Source organism: Pogona vitticeps, chromosome 2 (assembly GCF_051106095.1).
Source record: "Pogona vitticeps strain Pit_001003342236 chromosome 2, PviZW2.1, whole genome shotgun sequence".
In the NCBI taxonomy this organism is placed as follows: Eukaryota; Metazoa; Chordata; class Lepidosauria; order Squamata; family Agamidae; genus Pogona; species Pogona vitticeps.
Window position 1 is genome coordinate 26,878,412 of NC_135784.1, and position 19,620 is coordinate 26,898,031.

Sequence of the window (19,620 nt, forward strand, 5' to 3'; positions counted from 1 at the left end):
TGTTCGGTTTACTTTGGTTTTTTCTTTAGAGCCCTTCACAGGCCTTAAGTCTACAGAACAGAGTGACAGCCCAACTCATTCGTGGTTGGTCGCCTATGTTTCTCCATCAAATCTGCATCAGGAACCAAATTATACGTGACCCACAAAGGGAATGCAGTAAGCACTGTTATAAAAGTGTCCAACTAGTTGAATGCAATACAAGCTTATTAACACCCTGGCCTGGAACAGGATTGTAATGTGGAAATAAAAGACTCCAAGAAAATGTACTAGCCACTGACCACATGAGGAACCAAATACTTGGAAGTCACTTAATAGGCTATGATCCAGAGTTGGCAGGATGCAAGTGTACGTAAGAAACTGGGTATTTTGCACTGATCCAGTCCTTTGTAAGTGTGGAGAAGAATAGGGAACTTTACACATCAGTTAGTCTGGGCCTGTGCCTCTCAACATGCACCAGGGAAGACCTGATGCTAACTGCCCCAAATGCTCTTGATGTTGCCTGCTGTTGGGTGAAAATTATTTGTTATATTTGTTTAAGCTTTATTATTTTATTTTTTTAAACCGGTTGGCTGGGCATAATGGTAGAGTGCAACTTGACTGGTCTAGAATGTATGGGAGGGAGGTGGGATTTTTAAAAATTTAATTTAAAGCATGTGTTTATCATATCGCTGTCCAGCAGGGCTCCCAAAGCAATTCACGACCGCTAGAATCATATTGTGGATTTATACCAGCATGAGTGTAACTGCATAAATCACAGTGGTAAATTACCACTAATTAGCAAGCTGCTGCTCTCATTCCTAGTCATGCTCTGAGTCTTGTGACCAGCAGATAACAAGGTGTGCGGGAAGCAACAAGTTAGTTAAATGCAATTTGTCACAGTGATTCATGTAATTTATGCTTATGCCAGTGTAAATACACAATAGGATTCTAGTCTGTAAATTAAAATTATGAGAAACAGATTAAAATATTTTAAAAAGAGATCAAAATATGCTTTAAAAGCTGTTTTTGTTTTGTCGTTGTGTCCAACTCTTCATGACCCCATGGACCACAGCACGTCAGGTCCTCCTGTCTTCCACTGCTTCCCAGTTGGGTCAAATTCATGTTGTTGGTTAAGTGACACTGTCCAACCATCTCATCCTCTGTTGTCCCCTTCTCCTCTTGCCTTCACACTTTCCCAACATCAGGGTATTTTTTTCAGGGAGTCTTCTTTTCTCGTGAGATTGCCAAAGTATTGGAGCCTCAGCTTCAGGATCTGTCCTTCCAGTGAGCACTCAGGGTTGATTTCCTTCAGAATGGATAGGTTTGTTCTCCTTGCAGTCCAGGGGACTCTCAAGAGTCTCCTCCAGCACCACAATTCAAAAGCATTAATTCTTTGGCGGTCAGCCTTCTTTATGGTCCAGCTCCCACTTCCATACATCACTACTGGAAAAACCATAGCTTGGACTATGTGAACCTTTGTCAGCAAGGTGACGTCTCTGCTTTTTAAGATGCTGTCTAGATTTGTCATCGTTTTCCTCCCAAGAAGCAGGCATCTTTTAATTTTGTGGCTGCTGTCACCATCTGCAGTGATCATGGAGCCCAAGAAGGTGAAATTTGTCACTTCCTCTATATCTTCCCCTTCTATTTCCCAGGAGGTGATGGGACCAGTGGCCATTATCTTGGGTTTTTTTTTTTTTTTTTGATGTTGAGCTTCAGACCATTTTTGGCGCTCTCCTCCTCAAGACAAAAAAAGCTACTGTAGGCATTCTCTAAAAAGGTTGAATAATTTGTTGCTGCTGCTGCTGTCCTCATCACTGACTAAAGACTTCCTGTTTCCTTGGTATCAGATGGAAAGAAGAGAGAGTGTTGCCTGTCATCATGTGTCAGAGAGATGCTTCTGGTGAAGTAGCTGGAACTCACGAAAGCTTATGGCAAGTAAAATATTTCAGGGCTTTCCAGCATCGCAATGCAAGACCCTTGTTAGGTTTGGTTCTGGTTTTGCAACAGACTTACACAGTTACATCCCCCCCATGGTGCTTTCTGGAATGGAAGGCACCATGTTCAATTGTATGGTGTGGGAAACCATAGATCTCACAAAGAAACTTGCCCAAACACACATCTTTCTAAACAAATGCACATTGGTGAACATTGTTTAACTGAATGTGAAGCAGCAGGCTAAGGTCCATGAAAAAAACAACTATTTTTTTTGTCTTCTGGGTATCACAAGATTTTTTGTGGTTCATGCTTGTCATCAAATCACTGATGACACAACACCTTAAAATCCCCTACAGATATTTCAGATAGATGTTACATCTAATGGATCATGGTAGAGAAGCTTCACTGGAAGAGGACTGGCCCAGCTTAGGCAATCTTTTCCTGAGGGAATACATGAAGGCCCCATCCTAAGGCCGAGTAGGCCTGGCCATAACTTGAAAGAAAAGAGGGTACATGGAACATGGAATTGAGACAGGGCAGTAAGTGGCACTTCCGTCCAAGTAAAAACTCAGCATTATTTCATCATTTGAGACAGGAAACCCCTCAAGCACTTGTTCTCATGCTTTTCTCTGCCCCCCAAAAAACTGTAACAAGAACTTAAAGAAGTACAGTAGGCATTTCCTGGTCTTTAGCGGCACCCAAAACCAGCTGGCCGAGACAGACGCCTCACCCTGGTTACGGAGAAGGTTCTCTGAAGGGCCAAACCTAAAAAAAGCTCCACTCTTCTTGATAAACTAACAGCACCATCCGCGATGGGCTAACTGGAGAGTAAATCTCACTGAGTTCAATTGGATCTCCACCCAAGTAAGAGTGAAAGGAGGCAACGGTTAAAGTGTTGAACTAGGTTTAGGAAGTGTGGGTTTAGGTACCCACTGAGCCATGGAAATTACTACAGGACCATCACTTGGCCGTCCACACAAGGTCGTTGTGAAGATAAGTAGGGAGCAAAATAGTTATATTACATTGCCTTGAGCTTCTTGGAGTAATGGAGGAATATAAATGTAATTAATAAATAAATTTATGTGAACTTACTCAGGTGTGGGTCTCACTGAATGGGATGGAATTAAGATTTTGGCTCCATGGCTTTCTAAATTACAGTGTTTATATCAAAATTAGCACCCTTCCTTATAAATTAGTTTACATCAATGTTCTGTAGACGTGAGTCTTCTGTGCTACAACTCCCAGGGATCTTGGCCAACACAGCAAGTGATGAAGATTTCTGGAAGTTTTAGTCCAAGAAGACCTGGGGACCCAAGGCTCGTAACTGTTGATCTAAGGGGTAGAAGACTCTTTAGTCTTTAAGAAATTCCTTGTAGACTAGAATTCTCTTCTCAGAAAGAGTTCTTAAGGGACACTTTAGCCTGAGATCATGAATTGGAAATGACCTAGAATGCTCACCAACACCAGTTACAGTACTTTACGTAGGCCAACGTTGTGTTCTTGCCTGAGAAGGACATGGTGGTGCCCCAATGTCAAGGGGGCTTGTGACCTGGGGGGGCAAGAGGATGTCCCTCAAATTTTGGAGTGGGTTGCCCTCTATTATAGTCCATGAACCCCCCAGCTTTGATCAATGTACGGAAGCTGACATGCCCTGCTCATTGATTCTTACTTCCATGCTGGGGATGGGGCTCTCCTCATTTCCGGAACTTGGGAGAGGTGTTTTGTTTTGTTTGACTTACCATTCCCAAGACCCTTCAGCTAGTATTCGTTATTCTGATTCATACCTGAGGACAACAAGCTGGTTAGAGGGAGAGAACGGTCTCATAGCCCACAGTCTAAGACCTGGCAACTGTCGTCCTTGGAGTGTTTTGTTACTTTAGTTGTTGTTCTGTGCTGTCAAGTCGCCTCTGAATTACAGCGTTCCTATGAATGAGTGATCTTCAAAATGTCCTTTCCTCAATGGCTCTGCTCAGCTCTTGCAAATTCAAGCCTGGGGATTCCTTAGGAAGCCAGTCCATCTCGTATTTGGTCTTCCTCTTTTCCTGCTGTCTTTCACCCTTCTCAGCATTACTGAGTCCGCCCCCCCCGCCCAGAGAATCCTGTCTTCTCATGATGTCCCATAAGTAGAATAGCCTCACTTTCCACATTGTTACTTTTAAATTCTAGTTTTTGCTCTTTTTCTTGTTGTTATTGTTGCTTTTAGCTTCTAGTTTTTCTGTAACTTATGTCAGGCAAAAAAAAAAGATCAAGGAAGAATTGAGTTTGAGATGACTTCTCTTCGATTTTGGTATTTTCTAACCTTTTAGAAGTGTGTAACAAATTAACTGTCTCTTGGCTTTTATTTATCTTGAAGAAAGAACTGAGAAAGAAAGAATCAATGGTGGGGGGAAATGGGGGGGAATAGTAATACTCCTAGAGAATCTGATGCGGAAACCTTTGACACTGTTGCTCCCTGCTGTTCATTCTTTTATGTATTTATTTGACATTTAGATTAGCACTCTATTTAGTTTAATATTTTCCTCTCTTTTTGCCCCCTGCTGTTCATGAGTTACCTGAGTGTGTGGTTTATTAATTTGGCAGACTACTGTATATTTAAATCTCGTGCTGTTGTTGCCCTCTGGTGGAAAGCAACCATATTGTATGCCATGTCTCTAATACTGTAACTTTTAGTGTTTGCATTAAAAGGAATTCCATCAACTGCAGCAGCTGAAATCAAGTTACAGTATTTGTCAGTGAAAAAAAAAATTCTTACTGTCTCCTTATGAAAAACTACTTTCCAGAAGCAGTTTGCAGTCATCGTGGATGTGAAAGATGGACAATGAAAGAAAAGCCAACAAGAGGGGAAAACATCAACTAATTTTAAATGTGGTAATCCAGAAGAGCTTGCTTGCTTGCTCACTCGCTCGTTCGTTCGTTCATTTATTTATTTCCACTTCTCTGCTGCCCCATTGGTGTTATCACTCTTTGGGTAGTTCAAAACATACAATAAACCCATACAACAAGAAAAAACATACTGTGTAATAAATACAAAAACATTGCAATAAATCTTGTCTCTAGTGAAAATAATGAAATTATCTTAAATACACAAATTAAAACCCATTTGAGCATCTCAGGTCAATGTACACCACTAGCAGAAGGCAGCTTTATATAATTCTCTCTTATTTATGGCATGGATTACCAGAAAGACACATAAAAGTGTTAATGGGTCTTTCCTTGAGGGCAGGTTTCCTTCTGCCCTCAAGGAGACACTCATTAGGCCCATAAGAAAGAAACCTAGTTTGGCGGCAGACGAAATTGGCAATTATAGGCCCGTCGCCAATATTTCTTTCATGACCAAAGTGGTGGAGAGAGTGGTGGCTGACCAGCTTCAGGCTCTCTTGGAAGAAGCGGATGCCCTGGATCCATTTCAGTCGGGCTTCAGGCCGCGCCACGGTACAGAGACGGTATTGGTCGCCCTGTACCATGACCTATTGAGGGAGGCTGACAGGGGAAAAACTTCTTTGTTAGTCCTTCTCAACATCTTGGCGGCCTTTGATAACGTTGACCACGGTATCCTCCTGGGGAGGCTCTCCGAGCTGGGAATTGGTGGCCTGGCGCTTGCCTGGCTCCGTTCCTTCTTGGAGGACCGTCCCCAGAGAGTTCAGCTTGGGGAGAGTGTCTCAGCCCCATGGATTCTCAATTGTGGGGTTCCACAGGGGTCGATTATCTCCCCAATGCTGTTTAATATCTTCATGAGGCTGCTGGGTGGGGTCATCAGGGGATGTGGGGCATCGTATCATCAGTATGCGGATGACACGCAGCTCTACATCTCCTTTTCACCAACTGCAGGAGATGCCATCCTGTCCCTTCAGCGCTGCCTGGGGACTGTACTGGAGTGGATGCAGGAGAATGGGCTGAGGCTGAACCTGGACAAGATGGAGGTCCTGAGGGTGGGTGCCCCCACTGTTGGCGGCTTGGGTGACTCCCTCTCGTTTGGGAGGGGTGACCCTTGCAGCAAAGAGTGGGGTTCGCAGTCTGGGGATCCATCTGGACCCGGCGCTCTCCATGGAGACTCAGGTGGCGTCAGTGGTCCGCACCGCCTTTTTTCATCTCTGGCGGATAGCCTGGCTGCGACCATATCTCAATGTGGGGGCACTCACCACCTTGGTCCATGCGCTCGTAATCTCAAGATTAGACCACTGTAATGCGCTCTACGTGTGGCTACCTTTGAGGCTGACGTGGAAACTCCACGTGGTGCAGAATGCAGCGGCCAGGTTCCTTAGCAGAGTGAGAAAATACCATCACATTTCTCCTATTCTGGCCGCGTTGCATTGGCTGCCCATTCGGTTCCGCGTTGACTTCAAAGTTTTGATGCTTACGTTTAAAGCCCTAAACAGATTAGGGCCTCGATACTTGGCGGAACGCTTACTCCCACCCAGTTCTACCCGTGTCACTTGCGCGAGTCAGGAGGTGAGGTTGAGGAGCCTGACGCCGAGGGAGGCCCGGAAGGAAAAAACAAGAAACCGGGCCTTCTCGGCGGTGGCTCCTCATCTCTGGAAAAACTTACCTCCTGAGATTCGCACAGCTCCCTCGCTGGGTATTTTCAAGAAACAACTGAAAACATGGATGTTTAGGCAGGCCTTCCCCCCTTCCAGTTAATTCCTAATTATTCTTTCTTTCCTATTCTGTTATAATATACCCTGTTTCTTGCCATCCTTGGGGAAAATTTTTTATTTCTTTTTATTTATGCAAATTATGTTATGTGCTATGCTATAGGTCTAATTGTTTTTATAGTGTGTGTTGTAAGCCGCCTAGAGTGGTCACAATTGACCAGATAGGCAGGGTATAAATGAAATGAAATGAAATGAAATAAATAAATAAATAAATAAATAAATAAATAAATAAATAAATTTAATTAAATAAATAAATAAATAAATAAATAAATAAATAAATAAATAAATAAATAAATAAATAAATAAATAAATAAATAAATAAATAAATAAATAAAGCAAAAGCAAAGCAAAAAGCAAAGAGTGCTGCTTATATACCACCCCACAGCAGTTAAAGCACTCTCTGGGCTGTTTACGATGTAATTATGCAGGCTACACATTGCCCTCCCTCCCAGTATTCAATTTACTGACCTTGGACGGAAGGAAGGTAGGTTGAGGAAACATCAAACCAGCTACCTGGGATTGAACCCAAGTCATATGCACAGTTTTGGCTGCAGTACTGCACTTTAAGCACTATGTCACAAGACTCTTTGTAAAGCTCGAACTCTCCCAAGGATATCAATCAGTCATTAAAAGACAAGTCTCAAAAGGCAAGACAATAATGCTGGCAAAAGTTGAAAGCAGCAGGAAAAGAGGCAGACCAAATATGAGATGGATCAACTCAATAAAGGAAGCCATGGCCTTGAGCTCACAAGAGTCCCATTTTCTTTTTCCAACACCAATTCTCACTTCTCTCTCTCTTTAGCTCACTTTTTCAGATAAATGGGATACAGCCTCAGAAGACATTTATACCCATGGGGAGAGGAGACTTGTGGGATTTAATTAAAAAATTTAAAAATCCAGTATGGTGATATCTTCACAGTGGTTTTTATTGGTCATGTCAGTGTTAATTTTAAATATTTTGATGTCTCGTGTGCCATCAAATGATTTCAACACAGGGCAATCTTATAAAGTGTACGGATGCATCCTGGAGACCCAAACTAAGTTCATCCACACTTTTGTATTTCTGATCGCTATGTATGGGTGTGAAAGCTGGACAGTGAAGAAGTCAGTCCCAGATCAAATCAAACCTGCACTATCTCTGGAGGCAAAAATGTTGAAGCAAAAGTTTTCCTATTTTTGGGCTCATTGTGAGATGGTAAGATTTTCTGGAAAAGATTATAATGCTGGGAAAAGCAGAAGGCAGCAAGAAAAGAGGAAGAGCAAATATGAGATGAGCAGAGCTGTTGAGAACAGGACATTTACATAGTCATTCATTCATAGAGTCTCCATCAGTTGGAAACTGACTTGATGGCACATAACAACAGGAGGTCCTACCTTAAGAGTCCAGCTCAGATCTTGCAAACTAAAGGCTGTATGCAGTCCCTTTATCAAGTCCATCCATCTGATGCTGAGGTTTTCCTCTCTTCCTATTGCCTTCAAGGTTCCCTTTAGAAAAGGTGTCAACACACTTCTCTTTATATTAGCCTTTTAAATGACCTTTGTTGGTGTGACTTTTGGATTTTAAAACTGTTTACTATTTATATAAATGTGTGTGTGTGTGTGTGTGTGTGTGTGTGTGTGTGTGTGTGTGTGGTCATGCTGACAGTTTTAATTTGCTGTGGGCTGGGGTTTTTTTAACTTTTAGGGGAAAGAAGACATACGTACAGTAAAAGTAAAGGGGAGGATTATGGTTTCCCCCTGCAGGCCAGAGCCTAGAAAACACTCCTGGTACATTTACAGTAGTTGTTATGGCTTAATCGGGGGATTTTGAACATTGTTTCCATGTTTTTAACAGCCTTTTGACTAATAGAAACTCAACAGGTGTAGCCAGTGGCAGCTGAAGTTTTGCATGTCCCCTCTGTATCTGCAGTTGAGGACACCTGTAGTTTTTCCTGCAATTGTAATGAATAGGGGCCCTGTCATAAAACCATGGCGGCCTTTCTTGTATTTTTGGGTGGTGGCTGCTGAACAAAAGCTGCTGCCAGTCAGAGTCGATACATAATACTGGTATAGAAGACAGTTCACTATGTTTTTAATCCCTTAGTAGCAAGTCTTTGCAGGATTATGCTATTTCAGGCTGCAGAAAGGGGGGGGGAACACCAGTGGCTAAGAAAACCCTCCAAAAGAAAATCTAATTTGATGTAGAAAAAAGGCCATCCTAGACCTTTCCTCAGTGGCAAAAGGACAGGGTTTGATAACGGGGTGATTGGGGGGGGGTGTAGTCCTGAGGAGCATATGACACCTGGCACACCAACTCCCACATCTACAAATCTTAATATGTTCTCTTCCAAGAAAACAGTATTGTGTGATGTTGTTCAGCGTGTTAATGGATTTATATTAGTTTCATGGTCTGCATGGCTATTCGGGTCCAGCACACCAGAGAGTTTGTTTGTTTCCTTCCTTCCTTCATTTATTCAATTTGTATTCCACTCCCTTTGGTGTCAAGGCATTACTCTTGGCAGTTACAACACATATAATATAAAACAAAAATAAAGGTAGAAACATTAAAAGCAGCAACAATAACCCTAAAAACAGATGGTACCGACTAATCATATAAACCCAGAGTGGATGGAGTGAAAGCGGGGGGGGGGGGGGAGAAGAGGAGGGGGGAGAAGATGGTTAGCTGGAGTTGGTGTGCAAAGCCTCCCTGAAAAGCCATGTCTTTAATTGCTTCCGAAATGTCAACAGGGAGAGGACTAGGCGGAGCTCCTCCGGAAGGTGGTTCTATAAGGTTGGAGCCACCACAAAGAAGGCCCTATCTCTTGTAGAAGACTTACAGGCCTCCCTTGGGTTGGCCAACTGGAAGAGCCTCAACTGAGATGATCTTATGAGTCAGGTAGATGACATTAAAGGAAGCAAAAAAATCGAGGCCATTCATGCTGACCTGGACTCCACTAGCAGCCTAGCTGATCTGGGGGTGACCATCGCTGCCCCAACTCCCACTGCCCAGCTGGTTCAGTTTGACCCTGTTGTAAAGGAGTGAGCCTCCAGGGTAATAGCTAGCTTTAGGCCCACCGCCTCCTCGTTGGATCCTTGCCCAGAGAGGGTGATTAGAGCCGTGGCGAAGGGAGCCTCCACTGGATGTCCTCGGCTCACCTTTTCTGGGTGAAGCCTCCCTTCTTTTTGATTTGTGGCTTCACTTTCTCAGCTGGGAAAAGGATAGGCAGTTTCTTCCATTCCTCCAACACTGGTATGATTGCGTTCTTCCTAGAAATGTTACTGTTTTTCCCTTCACCCTCACCAATAAACTCGCCCACAGGTACTTTTGTTGCAAAGCTCTTCACAGGTGGGGGACCACTATCACGGGCCACTTCAAGGTTCTCAGACAAGTTTCTTTTAGGTGCCATCTCAAACACTTGGTTTATGTCAGATGTATTGAGATTTTCAACATCTGGTTCTATTCCTTTGATCTCTGGTTTATCAGGTAAGGGTTTATTCTGCAAGACTATCAGGACTTTTGCAGCTGCATGGGGACCCTTCTTAATACTAGTCCCTTCAACTATCCAGTGCTGCTGCAACAAATCCACAGGTCCTGACCATGCCAACAGCAATTCACTCCCCTCTATGGGTCTCAGCCTCACCATTTTGTCCTTGGGACAGAATGCTGTTTCCTGGGCCTTTTCCTCACACAAGCCTTTCTCCTTTCCATGAGTACCCCCCCCAAGCTTGGCTCTGCTACCTCTAAGGACTTCTCCCTATATTTTACAGGGACAATTAATTGTTTGTAGGGTCCCCCTCTATGAGATGCCTTTAAAACCTCTCTATATATTAGGTCTATATGGTATCGTTCAAGATTTTCAGGGGTCAGTGGAATTTCCTTAACTTGTGCAAAGCATTCATTTTAGGTAGGGTCTTGCTTCTGCTCATTAATAAAGGAGGAACTATTTGGATTCTTCGTTATGAACGCTTCAGCCATTTCTGCTACCTCAGAGTTTTCCTCCAGACTGGGCTATCCCAGGTTTGATTAAGAGGTTAGGTCTTCCAGTCTTTCCTCAGGGACTGTAATTTGCTTGCCCTGGGAGGGGGTTACCACTAAAACACTCTGCACATCCTTAGAGAGATTAAGCCGATTAAACAAGGAGGAGGGATTTGGTCTGACACTGCTAACTTCCATATACCAGACCACCCCTGGTATCTCACTGCTACTTTGGCCACTGGCAGCACCACCACGCCTTTGAGGGTGATGTTTTGTTTCAACATATTTTCTTCAGGAATGATGTCTGAGTGACAAATAGTAACTTGGGAAAAGGGTCTTTCAGACCTATACTTCATGTTGTCAATGAAAATAGGCTCTGCAGAGTTATTCAATAAATCCTGATTGTACTGAAAAAAGGAAACATTATATCACTCTCACCTATGCAAGTTCTGGGCTCTCTGCCAAGTCCGTTTCCATAGCAACCATGTTGTGGCGGAAAGAAGCCTCAGCTTCGACTGCCAATTGCTCTGCCTTATTATGCTGCACACAAAACACCTTCTTAGGTGGACTGGAATTTCCACCTTTATGCTGGTTAAAATCCCTAGTCTTTTGAGTCTCACACTGAGCCCAAAAATGACCTTTCCCACCACACACATAAAATTGTTTACTGGCCTTGGGTTCAAAACAAAGTGCCTTATTAACTTTTCCCTCAGGACTATTAGGTTTCAGATGACTGTGCTCTGGAGATGAGGGTCTGTCTCCAAAATGGCTTCCTACTGTACTTCTGAGTTAATCTCTACCAGGTGGGGGTCCTCTCCTCCTGTCATCCCACACTTTTCTACCAATTTTACCTCAGAAAATCGAGGATATCTAATCCACTGGTTTCCTTGGGTTACTCAGGAGTTTTGGACTGCAACTCCCAGAAGCCTTCACCACCAGCTGTGCTGGCTGGGGTTTCTGGGAGTTGCTGTTCAAAAGCATCTGAGTAACAAAGAGTTAAGAACCACTGATCTAATCTCACTAATGGAATCAGCAAATTCAGACACCTGTAGTACATTTTTAGGATTTTTGTCCTTGACCAAATAACGCAATTCCCTTGGCAATACTGAATAAAATTGTTCTAAACCAACCACATTTCTCATTTGGTCTACAGAAGTAAAATTTTTATGTTCCATCCATTTGTCCAAACCCTGAATCAATTTAGCCCCCACTTGGGCATAAGATTCTTCAGGCTTTTTGGTAAGGGAAAGGAATTTTCTTCTAATGTCTTCTGCATTTATACCAAATCTAGAATATATATTTTTCTATATGCCTCATAACCTCTAGCTTGCTCCAGAGACATCTGAGAATAAAGCTCAGATAAATCTCCACTTATTTGTGATCTCAAAACTATCATCCTTTCATCATCCTTAATCTCAAAGTCCTGTACACTCTCTCTAATGAAATTAGGAAAGATTCAGGGTAATCTCCCAGTTCCTCCTTCTGGTGGCCCTCTGGGACAGTGCATTTTGCCCACGGCCACACAGATGCCAGGGCATGTAATGTCATCAGCCACACATGCTCCAGTTGATCATGCCTGGCCTCTCTTAGGGGAGGACCAACACTTACTCCCTGGCTCTGTCAACAAGTGCCCCAACCCACTAAGTGATTCCAGCATCATGCACCCATTCTCCTTCATAGGAGGAAATGAATGTCAAGGCATCAGCAGACAGGCCTGTCTCCTGCAGTTTGCCTCAGTCTCTCAGGAAGCTTTAAGTGATGCCTTTATTCATGGTGGGGGTGGTGGGTTTGTGAGGCTCCGTAGGCAATGGTACCTTACTAACGTTTTCCTTGTTTCCGGGTGTATATACAGGTCATGTACCCCCCAAAATTAGAACATGTCAATTCTCAGTCACAGAGATATATTTATTATGATTTGCACAACATCAAGTACATTATTGTTGTATAAATAAATACCGTTGTTAATAAATGGCATGTGAGGCAGAAAAAACTCATGTTTCAGGATGTACATACTGGAATCCTTAGTGATTGCAAAGCCCCGTTTAAAGTGCCACAGAATGAATAAATGACTTCCTATTTGCGGTGGCCGCCTTTGCTGATACTGTCTCCGTCTGGGTACAGCCGGATGCAAAGGCGGTAGCCATAAATGTGGGTGGCAAAGGCAGGGGAGTAGATGGATTGCCTCCTTCTGGCTTTGGCCTCTTTCAAGAGCTTGGAAAACTTCTCCAGCTTCCACACCAGGGTTCCGTCGGTGCTGACCAGCTCTGTCCCCCTTGACTCAAATCCTTGGCTTCCATGGGGGGAATTGTGCGTCTCCTGAGACATTTTGAGCAGCCGCTCATACTGGGAGCAGCTGTGCTGGAGGGACTTCATCGCAGCTCCCTGGCTGACTATCTGTTGGCGCAGAGACACCACCAGCAGCTCTATGGCTTCCATACGCATCTGGGGACCCTCCACATTGAGGGCGGCATCAGCCTAGAGAGGGAACAATTAAGCATCATACCTCTGAACACAGCAAGGAGGCTAAACGGGATTCATCAAACCCAGGGAGAATTTTCAGCCTTCCTCACAGCTCCTGAGAGATTTTGCCAAGGCATTTTGCTTCCTGATGTGGAGGAATACCTACCAATGTCAAGGTTCCCACATCGTCAGTCCATTTGGGGAACTGTAGTCCCAAAAATAACCCTTTAAAGCTCCACCCTATTGTCCCATACTCACTTTATAAAAACCATATATTTTCTGAATATCAGAGTATAACTATATCCTCAAACTGCACACCTCTGTTCAATTTCTTCTAAGGCATGTTTCTCCTTCTGAAATTCTTCAGCACTAACCTCTCTTTGCACCCCTGGCCAGATTCTTTCTCCCACAACTCAATGTTCTCCTACATCTTCTTCCACTCCCAGGCTTTCATGGGCCATTTGATATCTTATTATATAGATATATAAGATATCAAATATAAATAGTCACTGCAGCCAGAATTCTTTATGCTAAGTATTGGAAGAAATTGGAGCTACTGAAACAAGAGGAACTCACTGAGAAGGTATGGGAAGCAGCAGAAATGGCTATACTATCGGAAGTGTTGAAAGACTGTCCAGTACAAAAGGCAACTGAACGATGGGATTTATTATATAAATGGCTTGAGTCACCAGATCGTGCTTGAATAACATAGAATTAAACTAAGATGTAACTGTAAGTTGAAACCTGGAGGGCAATCAAATGGTAGAAAGGCGGAAAGTTGACTTGATATAGCAACATGAACAAACTGGATGACAGTACATTTTGTGTTCTCCTTCCCCCTCTTCCCCCCCCATATCCCCCTCTACCTTTTGTATTCCTTATCCAGCTTTTCCTTTCTTCATCAGTGTCTTGATCTCCAAGAGGAGAGATGGCTTTCCTTGAAGTTCTCAATGTGCCACAGGGAGGCAAGTGTGTTCCTGCAATAAAAAGATCAGAATATCACAGGGGCAAGGCAGAGAGATGAGCAGAGAGGTCTTATGTTGCTGATCAGGGATTTGAAGGCATATCCAAATATACAAATGCTAAGAGGCTAAAACACTTCAAAAGTATATTGGTTTCACACGCTTTTAACTATTACGGATTCCATCAGTGTACTTAATAATAATAGCTTGATAAAAACTTTGAGATACCCCAGCTGTAAATTCCCAGCCTTAACCAAATTACCATTTCATGGTGAGTGGCAATGACCCAGATTAAACCTGTAACAAATTTATATCCAGGTTGCTTTTCTGAATTTTCACCCTCCTTTGTTTCCTATTCTTTCTCTCTTCAAATAACTGACTTTGCTTATGAAGATGGAAGGGCAAACATTCATGGAAATTTTTACTCAATTGCTCCATTGCTATTTTAGATTTCCCAATGATATAATTACTATTATAATTCAATTAACTTTGGACCATAGTCCCAGAGCAACTAATCCTAATTACTCGCTCTGACTAACATCACTCCTTCTAATAGTTAACTCATGTGGAGGCTGTCAACAAGAGCAGGGCCAAAAGGCAGACCCCCGTGAAACGAGGGAAGGCCTTAGCCTGCACAGATTATATTTTTCCATGTATAAGACTATACTTTTGTCTAAAATATTTAGACTAAAAATTGAGGGTCGTCTTATACATGCAAGTAAGCTGAGGAGAAAAAAACAAGTGGAGGGGAAAGCAGGGATCAAAGTGATCCTGCAGGACTTTGATCCCTGCTTTCCCCTCTGCTTGCTAAGTCCCATGGGTCTTAGTAAAAGGAGGGGGGAAGGATCAAAACAATCCCGTGGCTATATAAAGGGGAAAGGGATCAAAATAATTGTGCAGTCGTGGAATTGCTTTGATCCCTTCCCACCTCCTTTTGCTAACCCACGCGAGGCTTAGCACAAAGAGAGAAAGCAGGGATCAAAGCCATCCTTCAGCACTTTGATCCTTTTTACCCTACATTTGCTAAACCCCACTTAGATTTCTTAATTTTGGGTTAGAAATGTGGGGAGGCATCTTATGCATGGGGGCGTCTTATACACGGAAAAATACGGTAATACTAAGGATTACCAAAGCACAAAAAAGACAATTTTTAAAAGCACACAAAGTAAATTATGACTACTAATTAGAATTCTGAATCTGTAGGAAAACACAGAGCCCAGCTGAAACATTATGCTAAAACAATTGAACCAGATGTGTTACTTTTTCTGTCAGATACAAAGTCTTATATAAGGCTTTTGAATCTCAGGTGTTCGCAGGCACATGTGTTGAATGCTACGAGCCAGCCAGGAAACATGGCTCTAACCACTTTCACCCTGGTTGGTATGTGTGGCGCAGGGCGGGAGGTGGGGAGAGACAGTCTTCACGCAGCTTACCTGGTATGATTTGAAGGTTCCAGTCCCAACGCAGTCAAGACAAGCGCAACTTGTGTGACTCGTTCTCCGCGGCTTTGTCATTATGGAACTGAGGACAACAAGAAAGATTCAACATGTTTGACATTCTAACATCTGATCCCCATCTTCTCCATGAGAATATTTGCAGTTTTGTGTTGTGTGCCGTCTGTCTGATATCTTACTTTTAACCACATTAAAGCCTTTGCAAATTCAAATGGTCACACAGAGCTTTAATAATAATAATAATAATAATAATAATAATAATAATAATAATAATAATAATAATTTATTGTCATTGTAAGTATATACACATACAACGAAATTCACAGACACCCAGAGACCAGACACATGCACACACATAAAATTCCCCAAACACTCCCCACCCACTAAAAGTCCCCCACTAAAAATACAAACATCTACACCGCAGGCCAAGTTACACAGTCCAACTAATTATTCACTATTGGTGGTCTTTAAGCTCATTATTAATTGCAATTATAGCTCTGGGATAAAAACTATTGAGAAAACGTGTGGTCCGAGTCTTAATTGTTCTATATCTTCTGCCAGATGGTAACAGTTCAAAAAAGTTATAAGCAGGATGGGAAGAGTCTCTCAGGATGCTATGTGATTTCCTTAGACAGCGGGATGTGAAGATGTCATCCAGGGTTGGTAGCTGGAGCCCGATGATATTCTGGGCAATTTTAATGGTTCTCTGTAGAGCTTTTTTGTCTGCTACAGAGCTACTCCCAAACCATGCCAGAATGCCATAGGTTAGGACACTCTCAATGGTGCTACGATAGTATGACAGAAGCAAATGCTGAGATAAATTTAACTTGCCGAGCATTCTCAGGAAATACAGCCTCTTCTGTGCCTTCTTCATTAGCATGTTGGCATTTATAGTCCATGAGAGGTCCTCTGAGATGTAAGTACCCAGAAATTTAAAACTACCAACTCTCTCCACTTCCTCACCGTTTATGTACAGTGGTAAATGTACATATCTCTTCCTCCTAAAATCAATTATGAGTTCTTTAGTTTTTTTGATGTTAAGTGTGAGATGATTTTCTTTACACCAAAGTATCAACCTTTGTACTTCCTTTCTATAAGCAGACTCATTGTTCTTATTTATGAGCCCCACCACTGTCGTATCATCCGCAAATTTAATAATTGCATTGGTGTTATACAGTGGGGTGCAATCATGTGTGTACAGGGAATAGAGGAAGGGACTTAGCACGCAGCCCTGGGGAGCTCCTGTACTTAGTACCAGGGTAGAAGAATGGTGAGATCCCATCCTTACTGACTGTGGCCTATCTGTCAGAAAATCCTTTATCCACATGCAGATCTCCTGAGGTAATCCCAGGTTGATCATTTTAAAAAACAACCTATTTGGTAGAATGGTATTAAAAGCAGAGCTATAATCCACAAACAACAGCCTCGCATAAGTTCCCTGATGTTCTAAGTGGCTCAATACAGTATGGAGTACAATGGACACAGCATCATCAGTAGATCTATTTTTCCTGTATGCAAATTGACATGGGTCCAAAGAAGGTGGAAGACTAGCCTTAATGTAATCCAGCACCAATCTCTCAAAACATTTCATAACAACAGATGTTAAAGCTACTGGTCTGTAATCATTGAGAGATACCACAGCTGACTGCTTGGGGACTGGCACTATAATAGATGTCTTCAGGCAAGTGGGGACTGAACACTGCAACAAGGATAGATTGAAAATATCCGTAAAAACTCCAGCTAATTCTGCAGCACAGCCCCTAATAACTCGTCCCATGATTCCATCTGGTCCAGCTGCCTTTCGAACATTAATATTCTGGAAAGCGCGTCTCACATCTGAAATCTGCAGTACTAGTGGTTGTCTGTTGATGGTAGATTCTAGTGATGTATTATAGACAGGAGGTGCTGTAATAATGGTTGTTCCTGTTTCCACCTCAAAACGGCTGAAAAATTGATTTAACTGCTCAGCCAAAAAATCACTGCTGCTACACAGACTGTTTTTGTTACTCTGACCAGTGATTTGTCTTAGGCCGTGCCACACTCGGCGAGTGTCAGAACTTTCAAGGTGTTGTTCAATTCTCTGGCTGTACATAGCTTTGGCATCCTTAATGCCCCTTTTCAGTTTAGCTCTAGCCTCTCTGTACTGTAGTTCATCACCAGAATGAAAAGCAGCATTTCTGGCTTTTAATAAAAGGCGCACTTCTCTATTTAGCCAAGGCTTGTTATTAGAAAACACTCGTACTTGTCTGGTAGTAGTAACAGCATTGATGCAGCTTTTGATATAAAACAGTACTGTTGAGGCATAAGTATCAACATTGTCCTCCTCAAACAGTGCCCAATCAGTGCTCCTAAAGCAATCTTGAAGTTGCTCAGATGCATCCACTGGCCACACTTGTATTTCTCTAATTGATGGTCTGATTCTTTTAACAAGAGGTCTGTATGATGGAATCAAAAAAAGAGATATATGATCTGACTGTCCCAAGCTAGGCAATGGCTTCGTCTTATATCCATGTATGATGTTACTATATACCTGATCCAAGGTATTTTCCCCTCTAGTGGGACAGTCCACGTACTGATAAAAGTTAGGGAGGACGGTCTTTAAATTGGCTTGATTGAAATCACCTGCTACCACCAGCACTCCATCTGGGTAGGCCTGCTGCTGTTTGCTGATAGCAGTTAACAAACAACTCAAAGCTGTGGTTGTGTTAGCATCAGGAGGTATATATACTGCTGTTATTATAATAACATTAAACTCACGAGGCAGGTAAAAGGGGCGGCATTTCACTGCCAAATACTCCAAATCAGGAGAACAGTGAATATCCAGTATTTTAACATCTGTGCTCCAATTATCGTTTGTGTAAACACAAACCCCTCCACCTCTGCTCTTCCCAGATTCAACAGATCTGTCTGCTCGATGTACTCTGCGTCCTTGTAGTTCAATTACCTCCCCTGGGATGGAAGAATCAAGCCATGTCTCTGTAAAGATCATAACGCAACAGTCTCGAATATTTTTCTGTAGGGAGATAGTAAGTTCCAGCTCCTCAATCTTGTTGGGTAGAGATCTAACATTTGAGACAAAAAGACTTGGCAATGCAGGCTTGTGAGGATTTTTGCCTAACCTCACTCGTAGACCGGCCCTGCAACCTCTTTTCTGCTTGCGTTTTCTCCGTGCTCTTTTCTTCCTGACAGGGAGAGCAGGGGGAGTAACCCCCGGATATGCAGGCTGTCTTAAAAGCTCAGCTGGGATGTTGTAAGTTGAGACCGTCGATTCAAAGTTGTAACCTTCTCTGCCAATAGATAATAATTCTTGTCGACTGTAAATTACTTGTGCCTGAGCATGTAGAGTCCGTAATAAGGGCCGATCTCTGGAATGCCTAGCCGCTGCAAGTGCTTGCGCCGCCATCTTGACCAACTGTCAACTGTCAACATAACGTCAATACACTGACACGTCATCCTAGCTATTGTAGGGACCGTGGGCAGTGGAATTAAACATAAAGTCAGTCCCTGTTTAAGATATCACATCCATTCAGGCTAATGCTCAAGAATATTTTTTCACAACTCACCTGTTGTGTTCTGAGTCTTTGTTTAAAAGTACAGCATGCCCTCTTGCCTGTATCCCTGCGGAGGAAAAAGAACAATATTAATCTACTGGACTCACTCAAGGTGTTTGTATGTTTGAGAAATGTAAGTTAAACATCTCTTTTCCTCATACACACATATGGATCCTCAGAAGGATCTCTTCTATCCCAGAGAGAAAGAGTTGATTTCTTTTTTTTCAACTACTACTCCCAAAATATCCGACCATGCTGGCAGGGGAATCACGTCTCTTTCATCCTTGGATGACTTCTGCTCCACAAATCTATTTACTGTATTTTGCCTCTTCATACATGCAAAATTCAGCCACAAACTCAACTTGATTACAAAGAAAATTACCAAAAATGTCAACCCCTTTCCATTTATTTATTTATTTATTGGATTTACTGTCCAACATAAATGGAGGAGACAAATGAATTCAGTTAGCCATACACATTACTAAAGCATCAATGCAGATGATTAGAACTGCTGCAGCGGTCCGCTCAACAATTTTCTCTAGGATACTGCTCATGAAGAAAGGCTTCTATGGCTTCTATGGCAGCTAGTGATGGGCAGCAGCTTTGATGTGACTGGTCCATCAAAAGAGAAGTCTACCATGTCTTCAAGTTTCACCATCAACAAAATAAGTC

General features: G+C 42.6%; 1 protein-coding gene across 3 annotated transcripts in view; it reads right to left on the bottom strand.

Moving 5' to 3' along the window:
- LOC110071323 (uncharacterized) overlaps positions 1-19,620 on the bottom strand; it is a 36,342-nt gene that overhangs the window by 15,131 nt on the left and 1,591 nt on the right. Inside the window, exons 2-5 of one of the 3 annotated variants that reach the window (XM_078388642.1) lie at positions 18,961-19,015; positions 15,377-15,464; positions 13,848-13,958; positions 12,406-12,996 (exon numbers count right to left, since the gene is read on the bottom strand). In XM_078388642.1, the coding sequence (XP_078244768.1) occupies positions 15,411-15,464; positions 18,961-19,015 (109 nt within the window). In that variant the 3' untranslated portion in view covers positions 12,406-12,996; positions 13,848-13,958; positions 15,377-15,410. Of the gene's footprint in view, positions 1-12,405; positions 12,997-13,847; positions 13,959-15,376; positions 15,465-18,960; positions 19,016-19,620 lie in introns of those variants that run through there. The other 2 variants (XM_078388640.1, XM_078388641.1) reach the window with 2 other exon arrangements.